At 49.3% G+C, this 16,805-nt stretch overlaps 1 protein-coding gene across 5 annotated transcripts in view; it reads right to left on the bottom strand.

Annotated features, from left to right (window-relative positions):
• Nucleotides 1–16,805, bottom strand: part of sipa1l1 (signal-induced proliferation-associated 1 like 1) — a 59,466-nt gene that overhangs the window by 17,414 nt on the left and 25,247 nt on the right. For all 5 annotated transcript variants that reach the window (XM_035524296.1, XM_035524294.1, XM_035524295.1 and 2 more), the window contains 6 exons: nt 6,100–7,871; nt 4,210–4,340; nt 2,733–2,921; nt 2,461–2,635; nt 1,467–1,570; nt 1,206–1,363 (listed from right to left, as the gene is read on the bottom strand). In XM_035524296.1, coding sequence (XP_035380189.1) covers nt 1,206–1,363; nt 1,467–1,570; nt 2,461–2,635; nt 2,733–2,921; nt 4,210–4,340; nt 6,100–7,639 — 2,297 coding nt within the window. In that variant the 5' untranslated portion in view covers nt 7,640–7,871. The remainder of the gene's footprint in view (nt 1–1,205; nt 1,364–1,466; nt 1,571–2,460; nt 2,636–2,732; nt 2,922–4,209; nt 4,341–6,099; nt 7,872–16,805) is intronic.

The raw sequence follows: 16,805 nt of genomic DNA, 5'->3' as shown, positions 1-16,805 counted from the left end.
CTCTGGTGTGTTGTGGGGCACATTTGGGACTTAGCTGTGGGCTGTGCTCCTGCCCAACCGGCCCCTTCACTCCCTGTTAAAGCACTCAGGCTGCCTGCTGGGAACTATTACCATCGCGTTCGGAGAGGAGAATCAGCTATTAAAGTCTTGGCAAGCTCCACTGGGGCAGGACAAAAAAGACAGAAAGAGAGAAGGACAGTGAGTGAGTGAGTGAGTGAGAGAAAGAAACAGAAAAAAGATGGAAAGAAAAATAAAGTAAGAAAGAAAAAAAAGTAAGAAAGTCTGAGAAATAGTCACATGAGTTAGAGTGACAGCCAGAAATGTCTAAGCTAGAAAGCACAATCCTGTCCGGAGACAGGCTTTGCCGTACCTGCTGCCAAACAAAACAAAACACCAGCCAGTATTTCAGTTTATCAGAACCTACATCTGTTGGCAAAGCAAGTTTTAAAAAAAACATCCTAAGCTGCTAAAGTGCTTGCTAAACGGTGCAACCGATCAACCAGAACACGAGAGAGTCAATTTCTAACCATGGCTTCAAGCTTAATTTCCTCTCTAGTTCCTCCTTTCCATTTCTACAGGGAGATCTGAAAGAAAAGAAAACTGAGCAGGATCTGAGACATAATAGGGGATCTGTCATGGTTAACTTGGAAAGCTTAGCAGACTGGCAACAAAATAAGCAACAGTTCCCCCCCCCCCCATTTCCCTTGCGCCGTCTGCTGCACCTTTAAGAGTGCGCAGAGGGCCAAATCAATGAACTTCGCTGGTAAACTGCCTATAGAGGGAGCGAGTGAAATTAAGCGAGTGAAACTGTGGCAGTTTACAATGGAGTTCTCCTGAGGAAATGCGGTCAGGTCAGAGGCTCAGCTGCCGAGACAAACACGAGGGAACTGAGAGCAGCCAGACCACCAACGGCCTAAAGCACCACACACTGTGGTCCTAAACGGGGCGCACAGATCTGGCCACATATGTCCCAGGAGGCTTCGGCTCTAAGCAACCGAGGGAGTGTGGCTCAGTGTGGCAAGCAGGCAGCTCTCTCAGGCCTGGCAGGCAGTGCAAGGGGTGGGCGTTTTCACCTTTGTAGCCAGGCTTACATGTAGCAGGTACTATCAGAGCAAGGGGCAGGGCTTACATGTAGCAGGTACTATCAGAGCAAGGGGCAGGGCTTACATGTAGCAGGTACTATCAGAGCAAGGGGCGGGGCTCACCTGTAGCAGGTGCTGTCTGAGCAAGGATTGTGCACCTGCACCACCACAAACACGTGCTGGAAGTGTGAGCGGATGTTCTTGGGGCTGAAGGCCTTCGCTCCGGGCTCCTGGAACACGATGGTGACTATGTCGTTTCCGATGTGGCGCTTGCGCAGCAGCTGCAGCGGAGGGGAAGACCAGAGAGGGTTAACATGGGTGGCGCCGTGGCAACCAGAGACAGCGGGCCACCGTGCAGCGGCTGCTTGCTGTGGGGCTCCTTACCTGCTGTTTGTTGTTGGGCGTGTAGGGCAGCATAGAGGACACGTGGAACATGATTTCATAGTCTTTGTATGTGGTGTATAAGGAATGTGTGCCAGTTGAGTCAGCTGCAATACAAACAGCTCGAGTTAAAAACACCATCACTGGATCACTGATACGCCCCTACCCTCACCCCCTGGAGAGCCTGGAGTGCTGGAGATTTTTTTTTTTTAAGCCATTCAAAAAAATCTGCTGAAATATTTGAATTTCTGACACCTGTGAAGCTTTTCCCTCTCATACTTATTCTGTCAGGCAAAACACATGCACAATTGGACTCAATCAAATCAAAGAATTTATAGCTCCCACTAAATGGCTAACTGCACTAGCAGCAATGGCGAAAGGTGAAAAATGGCTAAAAGTGATCCGAGTTCACTTAAAGTCATTGAGATGGGTGCTGATTTCTGAGCCAGGTCAAAATGCAAGGTGCAGAAAGGCATGCGTCAGGGGCTGAAACACCCAGATAGGCACCCTCCCTTTCGCCCGGCCATCGTGAAATTAAAATGAGACCGTTTTGTGTGTTTGCCAACGGCGAGAACGCGCAGGACTGAACAGGAGTCTGCCGTGTGGATTCTTCCCCAGTTTGACAAGAGCCTAATTTGACAATCCAGGAGTGTCACAGCAGGGCGTGGGACACAGCCAAGCGCATCGCTGGAGTCTCTCGTCATCTCCACCCTGTGCTGAGAAGCCCAGGTGGCCGAGACCGGGACACGCGTGGCTGGAGCAGCGTACCGATGCGGCCACCACAGGGAATACACATGGAGCCGGAGCATCTTGCCGTTCAGGATTCAGCATGGCTTGGCTCATATACTGAGGACTGTGGGCTTGTCCTAATTTTATTGCACCAGTCAAAAACAGATTTATGGAAAACATTTGGAAGAATTCTTAGCAAAAGTATTTAAATAGTTGTTTTAACGGCTGAGGTTGCGGTGCAGGCTGTGAGCACAGGGCCTACACTCACTCTTGGTATCGAGCTGGGCACGGTATTTGCTGAAGCCCTTGAGGCGCACACGCTCGCCCAGCAGCTGCAGGAACTCGTCGAACGCAGGGCCCGCTGCCTCGTTATTGTACATCTCCTCCTCGCTGCTCTGGCCGGCCAGGCAGTACATGACCCCCACCTTCAGCTGGAAGCTGAGCTGCGGACCACAGGAGACATAGGCAGGCTATGATGACAGGCAACTCCAATTCAGGTGGGCTCTGGGGCGAGGGTGTACTGGAGTGTGTGCTGGGTACCCCTTGCTCATCCAGTTTCATCAGCTGCTCCGTGACCTTGGGCGTGTTGAGGGCGAGGCGGAGGCAGTGGGCGTTAAGCTCCGGCACAAGGTATTCCAGCACCTCCTTCAGGGGCAGGCCTCGTGCCAAGCCGTGTTTCGACGTTGAGGGAACAGCGTCTTCCATAATCGAGCCACGCAGGGTCGTCAGCTACACACCAAGGGAGAGTCATGCATCTGTTACTTTAGCAGAATTCACTCAACACCCAGCACACAAAATAAGCATAAGCTTTTACATTTGCCCATGTATATGTAAATATAATGGGGAAAAAAAATCTGAAAACATTTAGATTCATTTAGATACATAATAAACAGTTTTTCTTTTCTATGGGTCTTTGTCCTACTTAGTTCATGTGTTATGTTTAAGCTGAGGCATTTCAAACCGGCTAAAAATATTGTGTGTGTATGTATATGTATATATATAAAAAACATAAGCCACAAGCAACACACTGCATATGGTAATCACTGTGTGATTAGTACAGTTTGTGTACTAATCTTGCCAAAGGTAAATTGCTGGACATTTTACTGTTCATTATATTTACAAGGCAATTAGGCGACTGATTAGTACGACCGGCTAGCTAGATAGCCTACGCTTCCTAGCCAACAACTGCACCTGTATGTGGTCGAAAGAAATATGAATATATAAAATAAATAACAAACCAGGATTTTTAGAACCTTGAAATATTTATAATCTTGTGCTGCATGCCCTGAGCTCAGATTATCTTAACAACAACTACGCCAGGTAAGGAGGTAGGCCACATTAAATGATAATCAATGACATGGCAGGAACATTTTTAAGCTGTTGAGCTTTATCAGCATTTAATCCACCTGAACGAGAGAAGAAAAAAAAAATGTAAGTGAAGACAGAAACCTGGGTTTGGGCATTTGGAATGTCTTCCATTTAATGCCACAGACTGCACTACTCTTTCTCCTGTTATTGAAAAGAAGCCCCCCCTCATATGCTGCTCATGAGGTCGAACATGATGGACAAGCGCTTCTATAAAAAGCTCCTCCACCTCCTTCTAACAGGCCTTCATCTCTGGAAATAGCAGGGAAAGAGGACGACACAGAGAGCCATGCGTCACACCAAGAGCAAAGCTATTAAGCCCCATCAGAGAGCATGTGAATCATAAGTAGCTTCTATAAATGAGACAGGTGCCTGAGGTCACAGTCAAGAGCCTTTTCTTCTGGCTTCCCCCCCACGATTACAAAGACCTGTGCTCTACCAGTACGTGCGCAGCGACTCTCAAAACCACGCGACTGGAGGAGAGGGTGGCATCGCGGCGACTGGCCGGTCTGAGCAAGCACTGAAGCACGTTGCGTAAGTGAGTGGTGGGTGCCGGACCGCCACTCACTCACCGCCGCCTGGTGGGAGGCAGCGCTCTGTACTCAGGTAAGGGGGGCGGGAGGGGAGCCGTGGTCGGCCGTCTAACACTCACCTCGCTGGTCCTGAAGATGGCACGGTAGTTGTACTGGGGCCCGTGCTCTTTGTGGTCGTCGAGCTTCTCCCGCCGGAGGCTGACGGCGACTGGCCCCAACGTCTCGTCCACACCCAGGTAGTTCCAGTGCTCTAGACGGTGGGACGGAAAACCGCAAGGCAGCCATGCTGTTATACTGAACGTTTAGATGCTGCAATCATCTGCCATTTCTCCATGAATTCTACATGACAGCCATAAGTAACACGTCTAAAAATGACAGAGCACTTGCCTTTGAATCAAATGAGCATTTAAATCCTCATAAACAAGGTAAATGGGACATGTCCGTCAAACAAATTGGTGCTATAAGAATTTCAACTAAAGTGGTTTATGAGGCTACTCAGAACACATGCTCTTTTGTTATGTACAAATAACTACAAAATTACCATTAGTTTAGCAAGTTTATCAAGTAATCTCAATTAGGTATTACCATCATATGCTTGCATCTACAGTCATGGACAACATCAAAAAGACGAGTTTGATGACAGCCTCAATATATGCTTTAACTCTCCTTCCATGACTCTGCTATAATATGGCCAACATCTATTGCAAGCATGAATCTGACACACCTCTTCTTTATAGTCACGCTCGCTGGTAGCAAACCAAACAAGCACTTGCCATCACTGCACATGACTATTACGAGATTACATAACAGTAACAGCCATTTATCTGAGTGAAACGCGGAGATAACATACACTACTTAAATAGCGGAAGATTTTGAATGGGCTTTCCCTCAATGCCAAAGATGGCAAAGATTATAGGGCCAGCCAGGCGAGCCAGTGAAAGTGAAAACCGCAAATTCCAGCATCCTACAAGCTATATGCCCACAATGCCATTTAAGAGAGACACCTGTATACCACTCCGGTGTGCTGTTTCATGGCATAGAAATCTGTCACAAGTTACTATTTGCAATGTTAAATACTACATGTATTGACTTACCTTTGGTAAATGTTGAAACAACAAAATTTGCTAATATAAGTAGCCTCTATTTAAGGCAGACACTGATCTGAACTCCTCAACCTGCTTTTTTGACATGTCAGACAGGAACTGGCTGCTGACACATATCCATCACATTTGTTAAGATGGAAGACAGCCTTCATTAAGACAGCAGCCATTCTACCCAGTTCAAAGGCAAAACAGCAGCTATTGAGAGCTTGAAGATTAACTGTTTTATCTTTACTACATAACTACTAGAAAAGGACATGTGACAAGTAAGAGTGAGAAACCACTCCATTACTAGTGACTTTTCACCACAAAAAGACCCCTAAATTATATAATACAGACTATAGCAAATCCGAACATATTAGCCACATTAGATAGCTTATATTCTCTACCATCTACACCATCAATGTGATGAGTTGTGATGTCTAGTGATTTATTTCATGATCAATAAGAGTCTTATTATAGCTTTGCTTTTAGTTGTGGTTTAGTGTTTCTGGTGAATTTTATGATCAAGTTACTTTTAAGTGGATTTCTGTTATAATTATATCACTTACAAGTTTCTGCAGAGTTTAGAAATTTGACAAATGGACAAACATTTAAATGCCTAATAATCAAGTCAGTACTATTTAACTATTGGTGTGTTTCACTTTTCACCCAATAAAATTATATAGGACCAGATATTTCTGGTCATCTTTTTAGGTCTATAAAACAAAAACAAACAACAAAAAATCCCCACTCATATTCGTAAACCTGTACATGTTGGTAATGACTGCATTCCTCTGATAAAAAAAAAAAAAAAAAAAAAAAAGAAGCAGTAAATTACAACTTAAAACATGAAGATTCCAATATCAACCACTAAACAACCCACAGCAATAGCTAAGCTACTGATCAAATAAAGACCCCCTCACTCACCTCTCAAATAGAAGTACTTCCGATAGTAATAGGCACCAAGGTCCACATGTTCCACAATGTTGCTTTTTCCACGTTCATGGTGAATGCTCTTGCCATCCTTGGGTGCTTCTAGAACTGCTACCCCCGCGTTGCTGAAGTGGGTGTTGGGGGCAGCTTCGGGGGAGCTGTCTTCATCTCTGGACGAGTTGGAGCTTCCGCTGCCAATGCTGCCCTGTTTCGACGGGCTGATGTTCCTCTCTCCCTCACCACCTATTTCGTTACGGAAACATGGGCAGCTGAGGACCAGATCGTTGCTCTTGTCGTCGCCGGGGTCAAGTGTCGGGCCATCCTTGGTGTTGAGCTCTTCCTGGCTGCCGCAGGGCGAGCCGCAGGCCCCGCTCTGGGTGGAGGAGAGGGAGGAGGAGGCCGAGGCGGCGGCGGCAGCTGAGGCTCCCGTGGTGGTGTTCTTCCGCTTGACCGCGCTCTGCCGGCTCTGGGCGGCCTCGTTCAGGTCGAACAGGATGCTCTGGACGTCGAAGTGGCCGAAGCCCTTCTGGCACACCCAGGGCTTGGGTGGGGGGCCCGCGTCGTCCGCCCGGCTGTCCTCCACGTCGGAGCCGGCGCGTGAGGCGTCTCCCTCGATCTTCACACTGCGCAGCTTACGGAAGATGGACTCGCCGCCCGTCTCGGACTTGGAGCGCCGCTTCAGCTGCTTCTCGCGCTCTTTCAGTCGGCTGGCTGGGCTTCCTCGTGCCGGCCCCAGGGGCCCGTCAGGCAGGTCCAGCGCGCTGTGCTTGTGGGCCACAGTCAGCAGCTCGCTCAGCTTCTCTGGGGCGGGGCTGCGCTGGTCAGGCGCGTCCGTGTGGTATGCCTTGAGCATATCGAAGAAGCTCTCACCAGACACGCCGTGCTTGTCGATCGAGGAGGTGCTGCCGTACTCGCGATGCATGGGGGTCCAACCAGAGAAGGACCAGCCCTCGTTGCCATCGGCGTCCAGCTCGCTGATGGTGATGTCGCTGTTGCTGCGCTGGCGGATGCGGCGCATGCCCTTGCGGGGCGAGCCCAGGTAGCCGTCGGGCGAGAGGAAGCGGTTGTCTTTGCCCTTGCCCTGCATCTTGCTCTTCAGTGTGTTATGAATATTGCGCAGCATGGACGAGTCTTGCGGGCTGATCAGGTGACCCAGCTTGGCAGAGAGGTTGCTCTGCGCGCTACCAGAGCTGGCCGTCGACGAGTCCGTCTCCACGGTGATATGCCACACGCCTCCGCTCCCTCCACCGCCTCCGCCTCCGCTACCCCCTGCACTCCCCCCTCCCCCACTCCCGCTACCACTCCCACCGCTGCCCCCGCCCCCAGCATCCTTTCTCGGGGGCCAGTCGGCGACACGTGCTCGGACGCCCATCTTGGGCACGCCGGGCGTGCATCCGGACAAGTGGGTGCTCTCGCTGCGCGGGGGCGGTGTGCCGCCGTTGGGCAGGCGCAGGCGGCGCGTGTAGAACTCGTCGGAGGCGGGCACCGAGCCGCCCACTGAGCGCTCCGTCTGTGAGCGCTTCAGGCTGGTCATGGCGAGGAGGTGTGGCACAGTGCTGCGGGGCGGAGCACGCACGCCGGGCGTACGAAACGGCGGGCCCGAGAGGGCATGCGCTGCCACGCAGCGGCGAGGTGGCAGCGGCGAGTGCGCACAGATCGGCGCAGGGGGAGTTTGGTCCTGTAGCTTCTCCTACAGGAGATCAGGCATGGCAACGGAGCAGAATTATCAGACGTTCTCCTCCATCACTCCCAAGGCAGGCTGAATTCTGGAAGGGACAGAGGCCGAGAAAAAAAAAAAATTGGGTAAAAACTCTCATCCAGATAGCATGCGTGCTCCCTGAGAATTAAACCCAGTTCTTCATTTTGTTAGCAATTCTACCAGTTGACGTACAGGAACAGAACACTGACCACATGGACTGACTGAATGACATTCATGATGCACAGCCATGGAAACCAACCAGAACATGCATATGGCACAGCTTCCATGGCGACACCCCTACAAATGGCACTCGCAGCTTTGGCTCGCAGTCTGACAAACCCATAAGGGACCAGCTTTTCTCCTATAGTGATGCCCAGGGCATTCCCAGACAGTTCTCCCGTAACCACCCTGCTGTTATCACTGGGTCAGCGGGGAGGCCTCCAGCCAGTTCAGGCCAAACAGAGCGGAGGTGCACCACCACAGAGGTCCACACGTTCTGGCACATCAGGTTTTACGTTCGCCTACCGTAAGCGATGTATTAGGAAAACCATGCTTCCAGTCATGAGACATAATGCCCAGTACGTTATTTATTTATTTAACGTTTAATTCAACCTGGCAAGTCATTAAGCACATATTCTTATTTGCAATTTACCTTGTGAATTATTGCCTTAAGTGTTCATTACAGGGGGAAGTGGAGCAGGTAGAGGCAGTGCAGCCCCGCCCTAGCACTCCACAGCTCTCCATTCTCCCTGCCTGACACGCGCCAGCCAATTAACCAGCCCCTCATGAGTTTGAAATTGGTGTGCAGGAGCAGGCAAAATGCTAACGCATGCAGCGCACCACAGAGTTGGAGATGCGCTGTATCGGGCCAAGGACATTTCAACCCTTCTTCACCCCGAAGTGCCTACACTAATGAGAAAAGCATCTGAAATGTCTGTAGGTGCAAACGAGGCTCGTGCACCCCGTTCTGCCAGAGGACTGACTGCACTGGATAAATTAATCAGTAGCTTCTGTGCTGTGATGGCCCAGTGCTCTACGGTGCCCAGCAGAGTACTCGCAGCTGGAGTGCAGTCCCACCGGGGAGCGGTCACATGCATTAACAGTGCCACCTATTTTTAAATCCCTGCACAATAGAGTAGAGGCACAAGAGGAGGGTTCTAAAACAGGCGGACCTAGCCACGGCAGCCATCACAGGTGGGATTAGGTAGGTACGGCAGGGCTGCTCACGACGTAGTGCAGCAGGAGCCCCCTATGGCTGCTCCCATATGACAGCCGGGATAAGCTCAGAAATGTCAGTTTCCTTAGTTTCCTGGCAACCATCTGCCATGCGTTTTTTGCTGCAGAGCAACACTGCTGCCGGGTTAACCTTAATGGAAAAAATTAAAAAAAAAAAAAAAAAAGAAGAGAGAGAAGAAGAGGAGTGAAGGAAGAAGGGAGGTGAATGTGGAATGAGTGTGCTGTGACATCATTTACTTCTAACATGGAAAAAGAGGGCTGCGTCACACCACTGAGGTCACTCAGAACATCAGAGCAGCTCCTCTAATTGACCATCCAAACACAAATCGACTGAGATGCAAGAGCACCACGTTTGGACTAGTGTGCCGTGTTGGAAGTCAAGTTCAGCAGATTCAAGGGTCAGTGGATTTACTTCAGGCCAAATTCTAGGACAGCCGACACCGGAGAAACTCACCGGTTCCTACAAGTTCTGCTACCAAACGCACACATTGCCACTATTTCTCAGACACTTGTGGATAAGGACGTCTTCAGTCAAATATGAGAGTGCTGGTGTGGTGCTTTCAGACTGACTAGACTAACCGCTAACGATGACGTCAGAGTTCTCTTTAATCATGGCTATAGTGGTAGACATGGTGCCTGAGGAGATTCAATTATGAGGTCATATTCCTGTCACCAGCTTGCTGACCTCGTGTCTGACGGGAGAGTGTGAGGGGAGGAGGACGTGGTTTGCTCGCAATCAAAACACACACACACCCTTTTTGCAAGCGGACAATCACACATTTACCCTCTAAGAGAAGATGAGGTCATGGGAATTTACACTGCTGGAAAGGAACAGCCAGTTAGCACAGCCCTCTCAACCACCCCACCGTCACCCCTCTCTCACCCTTACAGATGATGTAATGCGTTTTGGAGGTTGCAGGTGTTTCACTGGGGATGAGCACAATTTGGACATTCGTCATGCACAGCTGCCAAACTGCTGCTGCCAGCATGACGGACAGGGGGCGGGCGTAATGCCGGAGTGGCGAATGAAGAGGTGGCCCCTCTGACCGGCGCCCGTGGGGAGCTCCGTGAGTGGAGCAGGTCAGAGCTAGGCACTGACGCTGAGCCTATGTGGGGTCGGGGAGTGTGCAGCGGTGAGCTGGAGGACTCGGCGTGAGTGGCAAATGCCAAGCCGCAGTGCAGCGAGCGCTGCCCTGGGGCGAGTGCGAGCGGAGAGAGAAGTCTGCCTGCCTGGATGTTCAGGGGTTTCGCCGTTCCCGAATTTATCCTCCTGTGTTGGTTCGTTTTCAACTGAACAAACAAATATCATTTTTTTCTGTAAGTCTTCATTCTCTTTTGTTGTTCTCCAATTGGATGCCACTTCTCTTATGAGATTTGTTTTTTTTTGTTTGTTTTTTGTTTTTTTAAAAACAGGTGAACTGCAAAACTGTGAATCATGGAAATGTTGTGCTGTCTTCATTATTCAAATGTAAAGACAAGCCAAATGTCAGAAGGACAAACAGCATGTTCCTGCCTCTAGCCAGCAAGAAGGCCTGAAAATGAAGCCTGGAAAGGAGTTGGTCCAATCAGATGAAGCCTGGAGAGGAGCTGGTCCAGTTAGATGAACTGACAATGAATCAAAACATAATGAAATACCTTGTTGAACAGCACCCTTTTCTGGAAAAACACAAACACCTCGCTCTGGGGATGGGGCATCGGAGGTCTCAGGGACGGTGGGTGGGTGGTGTTATGCCTGAGCATGTTGCAGTATGAGAGGCTGGGAGGAGGGAGAAGGGGGTCGTCTCAGGTGTTTCCTCAGCACTGGCACATGACTCAGGCCAAGACAGTGAGTCAGCGTCGGTGCGAAGCATGAGCAGTAAGGGCAGACTGCATGACACACGCCTCCTGCTGGCCCTCACCTCTCCACATATCCCTCCACAACTTCAAGAGCAAAAAAATCCCCACCGACAGCTTTGTGGCTGCTATAGGAAGGAAACCCCTTCCCTCTGAAGGAAGTTGAGGAAGAACTCAAGGATTGGCGTGGCCTAACTTTTCTGGACATGATTGGAAACTATATCTAATTCATTTAAGGCGAGAACATTCCTGTGTTTGAGTTGCACCACTCAGAGCTGGAGTACAGCATATTGTATCCTAACAGTGAGGACAGCCTAGCTGCCACAAGCCCTGTTTAATTAAAGTTCTGACATTCTGAAGACAGAGCTGCTGTTCTTATCAGTGCTGTGTAGTCATGAGGTTAGCCAGGCTGAAAGCACCTCTGTGGTCATGGTCTTGAGCACAAATCACCCCCGTTACCACAAAGGAATGTGAATGGCCTTAAAAGCAAAATAGAAAACTATTAAGCTCTTCCAAAAAACAAACAAACAAAACAACCCGTTTCAGATATAATTTGAAAGTGTTTGAATGTTGGGCAGAGAATCATCCAGTCCAAATAAATACATGCATAGGCCTGCAATTCCTAGTACTGAGATTCCTAAGAGCAATGCAATCTTTCACAGTGTGTGAGAATACAAGTGAACATGTAATAAGCACACTTCAGAGAATATCACGCTGGGAGATGCAGCCATCTGTAAAATTATGTCAATTTCGCAGCCAGATCATATTTGAATATTTCTCATTTAGACTCATACACCCTGACAATGCGAAGAGGGTGTATCTCTCCTGACATCCCTACACCTGAGAAAGCAGCAATGCCCTTCTCACTGTTCACCTGTTAAAAAATGTGAGCAAATCAATTATCGGAAAGCACTAAGGTAATAACTGTGCAAACAAAGCGGCCAAACAGGGCGGGTCAAAGTCGTGCTGAGTATGAACCATGCCAAGAGTCACGCCGCCATTTCCCACGGCTTTGAGAGGCTGAACTGCAGGGGAGGGTAAGAGAAGAGAGGAGAGACAAAGGCTGGAGTCCTTCGACCAAGTGGATCTTGCACAGCCTCTGGTTCTGTCGTGTCCGGTTCCGAGGAACAGGATTGATTGCTGCAAATTGGTAAAGGCTGCAAAGATCGTGGTGAGCAACACCACAGTCCAGTGTGGCTTAATAGGGGAAACCTGAGTGCTGAGGTGCAAGATGGGCTGGCCTGGGGCTTGGTGAGAAAAGCCTCATTTTCTTCTGACAGTCTTCAAGAAACAAACACAGTTTACCTCACTAAAGAGGCACCGCTGAGCAAACTGCTTCACATGGTCTCCTGCTCACAAGCATATTTGTCCTCGACTCACTGCTTTCTGTCACTCTCCCTTTTACCTGTATTTACTCCTTCTCCCTCACGTTCCCTCCCACTCCTCCTCTCACTACCCCTTCTCTCTCTCTCTACCTCTCACTACCCCTCTCTCCATCTCTCTCTCTCTCTCTCTCTACCTCTCACTACCCCTCTCTCCATCTCTCTCTCTCTCTCTCTCTACCTCTCACTACCCCTCTGTCCATCTCTCTCTCTCTCTCTCTCTCTACCCCTCTCTCCATCTCTCTCTCTCTCTCTCTCTACCTCTCTACCTCTCACTACCCCTCTCTCCATCTCTCTCTCTCTCTCTCTCTACCTCTCTACCTCTCACTACCCCTCTCTCCATCTCTCTCTCTCTCTCTACCTCTCACTACCCCTCTCTCCATCTCTCTCTCTCTCTCTCTACCTCTCACTACCCCTCTCTCCATCTCTCTCTCTCTCTACCTCTCACTACCCCTCTCTCCCTCTCACTACCCCTCTCTCCATCTCTCTCTCTCTCTCTCTCTCTACCTCTCACTACCCCTCTCTCCATCTCTCTCTCTCTCTACCTCTCACTACCCCTCTCTCCATCTCTCTCTCTCTCTCTACCTCTCACTACCCCTCTCTCCATCTACCTCTCTCTACCTCTCTCTACCTCTCTCTACCTCTCTCTACCTCTCTCTCTCTCTCTCTCTCTCTCTCTACCTCACTACCCCTCTCTCTCTCTACCTCACTTCCTCTCCCTCTCTCACCCCCATCTCCCTCTCTCTCTCTCTCTACCTCTCACTACCCCTCTCTCTCTCTACCTCCCTCTGTCCCCCATCTCCCTCTCTCTCTCTACCTCTGACTACCCCTCTCTCCCTCTCACTACCCCTCTCTCCATCTCTCCCTCTCTCTCTCTCTCTACCTCTCACTACCCCTCTCTCCATCTCTCTCTCTCTCTACCTCTCACTACCCCTCTCTCCATCTCTCTCTCTCTCTCTCTCTACCTCTCACTACCCCTCTCTCCATCTACCTCTCTCTACCTCTCTCTACCTCTCTCTCTCTCTCTCTCTCTCTACCTCACTACCCCTCTCTCTCTCTACCTCACTTCCTCTCCCTCTCTCACCCCCATCTCCCTCTCTCTCTCTCTCTACCTCTCACTACCCCTCTCTCTCTCTACCTCCCTCTGTCCCCCATCTCCCTCTCTCTCTCTACCTCTGACTACCCCTCTCTCTCTCTACCTCCCTCTGTCCCCCATCTCCCTCTCTCTCTACCTCTGACTACCCCTCTCTCTCTACCTCTCACTACCCCTCTCTCTCTCCCTCTCTCTCTCTCTCTCTCTCTACCTCTGACTACCCCTCTCTCTCTACCTCTCACTACCCCTCTCTCTCTCTACCTCCCTCTCTCCCCCATCTCTCTCTCTCTCTCTCTCTACCTCTCACTACCCCTCTCTCTCTACCTCTCACTACCCCTCTCTCTCTACCTCTCACTACCCCTCTCTCTCTCTACCTCTCACTACCCCTCTCTCTCTCTACCTCACTACCTCTCACTACCCCTCTCTCCATCTCCCTCTCTCCATCTCCCTCTCTCTCTCTCTCTAACTCTCTACACCCCTCTCTCTCTCTACCTCCCTGTCCCCCTCGTTTGAATAAGATCCTCCTCACTTCCTCTCCCTCTCTCACTCTCTCTCCCCCATCTCCCTCTCTCTCTCTCTCTACCTCTCACTACCCCTCTCTCTCTCTCCCTCTGTCCCCATCTCCCTCTCTACCTCTGACTACCCCTCTCTCTACCTCTCACTACCCCTCTCTCTCTCTCTACCTCCCTCTCTCCCCCATCTCCCTCTCTCTCTCTCTCTACCTCTCACTACCCCTCTCTCTCTACCTCTCACTACCCCTCTCTCTCTACCTCTCACTACCCCTCTCTCTCTACCTCTCACTACCCCTCTCTCTCTACCTCTCACTACCCCTCTCTCTCTACCTCTCACTACCCCTCTCTCTCTCTAGCTCCCTCTGTCCCCCTCCTTTGAACAAGATCCTCCTCACTTCCTCTCTCCCTCTTCCTCACACATGATCCCTCACTCACCACCTCACTCCCCCTCATTCCCTCTCACTCCCTCTCCCTTGCAAATGATCCCTCCCTCCCCCACTTCTCTCTTTCACTCCCTCTCCCTCACACATGATCCCTCCTCTCACTGCCTCTTCCTTTTGTGACATAGGGCCAATGGGGGGAATGGAAATGAGCGTGGAGCTCTGATGTGAGCTCAGCAGGACACACAATTTGTTTTAATAACACAGGGCACCTAAACCTCTAGATCAGTTCAAGGAACTGTAAATGGAGTAACACGGTGCTTTTAGGCCCACACACCAGGCCAATCTATACAGTGCCCAGAAATACGACAAAAGTAAACACATTCAACAAATGAGTTTTTTCTGTAAATGCCATTTTGAAATGTTTAGTACCTCAAAGCATCCTGCAAAATGATTGTTGAAATGTTAAGACTTAAACTAAAATCTACTTTAGTACTTTAGACTACTGTTTCACTGAGAGAAGCTGTGGCTCAAACATACTTTGAAAGTGATTTCTCATGAGAGAATGTGCGTCAGCCTGACCTACAAATCATTCAGATGTTTGATTAAAACAACTACAGAAGACTTAGCAGAAGCCATGAAACTTGGCACTATACATCATACAGAAAGCAAAACAGGAAATAAGAAGCAGATATGTGGAGATAACAGTCAAACAGCAACCCTCCACCTAGTGCTGGAACTCAGAGGATTTCATATAAATATGGTCTGGCAGTGGTTTGATCAGGGTTGAATGATTGATCGATTTTATATTGAACTCAAAATTCTGAAAGAAATGTTATCAACCGCAAAGTGAGATGTTATCTTTTACTATTGTTCTATCATGGCAGTAGTTGTTTAGAACTACAGGGAAAAAAGTTCACAGGCAATTTAATATTTCACAGGCAATATAATAACTGATTTTGTTCAGTAATTATATAACTATGCTAGCTAGATGTTTAATAGCATGTGAACAATACAGCTGGAATTTAATAAAACAAATAAACGAAATCAATCAATAAAACATAATTGCAGATCTTACTTAAACGTGGAATAAGGGTGGATGAGGGAAGCAGCTGGTGGATTAGCTGAGATTAGACAGTTCCTCGACTAACACTGTAAACATGACTGCCTGGCAGCTGGGCCTTGCGCATGGCTAGGTGTGTAAACACAACACAGTTAACATGCTCAGGTAAATACACAAACAAACACAAAGGCCCTTTAAAAGCTTATGTGCTACATGCTAAAACTACACCATCCAAAACTAAAAGCAAGAAGCGGCTCGGGGACCGGTTTGAGACAATTGGCTTGCATGTTGATAACGATGTGTGGCTTTCACCTTTGCGAGCTGCAAAAAAAAAAAAATGCATTTAAAATACAAGATTCTTTTTGGCTCGGAGGCCTCGAGTACAGAGGTGCAGTGCATCGCCGTGGGCATGGTGCGGAGAGGCGCGCGCCAAAACCTGCTTGCCTGGCGGCCACACTCCGCCCCACTAATCTCTCCGCAAAGCGAGGGTCTCGTCACGAGATTGACCGAGCAAGCCTTCTGTCAAGGCGGCGAGATCAGCGCTTTCTCCAAGCGCCCATAGCAACACAGGCACTGGGAGGGTGGGAGGAACAGACCGAAATAGCTGAGAAAAAGAGTGAGAGAGGGAAGAGTGGGAGAAGAGAGACAGAGGAGAGGAGAAAGAGAGCGAGAGAAAGAGAGCGAGAGAGAGAGAGAGAGAGAATCTGTGGTGTAATTAACGGAAGAGGCTGTCAAACAACATGGCATGTAATTCCAGCCTTTCAGAAGAGCACAAGAAGAAGGGGGGAAAAAAGTCAAGGGAGGGAGAAAATCCTTGATGCTGAGCCAAAGATGTGTTTGCATAAACAACAGCGATCAAAGTGCGTTAAGATAGTAGTTAATGCCCCGTCATAAGGCACAGAAGCTCACTGTGTTTTCGCCCAGTCTCTCAGCTGCTACAGTGATCCGCAAGACAAGGGGTGCATGTGTGTTTTTAAGATGCGCAAAAAAAAAAAAAAAAGCAACTCAAGTCTTGCTGAATAATATTATGCATGCACACATGCACGTGCGTGCACACACACCAAAAAATAAAATAAAATACATCCACACCTTGCCTTTACAAACTGGTTCAATTCCAACAGAATACAATTTTATTTCAAAGCTGATAGACAACAGAGGTTCTATAAGACACTGGAAAGGGCTGCAGCTAATTGGCTGAACATGGCTGTGAACAGGGTACTCATTGTGCTCCAGCAGGTCGGTGTGGGAGGAAGGATATCGGTGTGAGTCATTACATCCAGAAATGGCTTTGCAGTGTGAAGTAAACACCTGCGATCTGGCTGCTGTACAGCACGGTGAGGCACAGTCACCCAGACACACGGCTGCTCTCTGCTCCCGCTTCAGGGAGAGAGACCGCTTCTCATTTCAGGCTCAAACTGATGATTTGCCCCCCCTGAGCAAGAGGATGCCTGCCGGGTGTCTGCAGCTCTGCCACAAGGAGGCCAGGGATGGAAAACCAAGAG

Source organism: Electrophorus electricus, chromosome 3 (assembly GCF_013358815.1).
Source record: "Electrophorus electricus isolate fEleEle1 chromosome 3, fEleEle1.pri, whole genome shotgun sequence".
In the NCBI taxonomy this organism is placed as follows: domain Eukaryota; kingdom Metazoa; phylum Chordata; class Actinopteri; order Gymnotiformes; family Gymnotidae; genus Electrophorus; species Electrophorus electricus.
The sequence above is the reverse complement of the archived record's forward strand: the minus strand, read 5'-3'. Positions and strand labels throughout refer to the sequence as shown.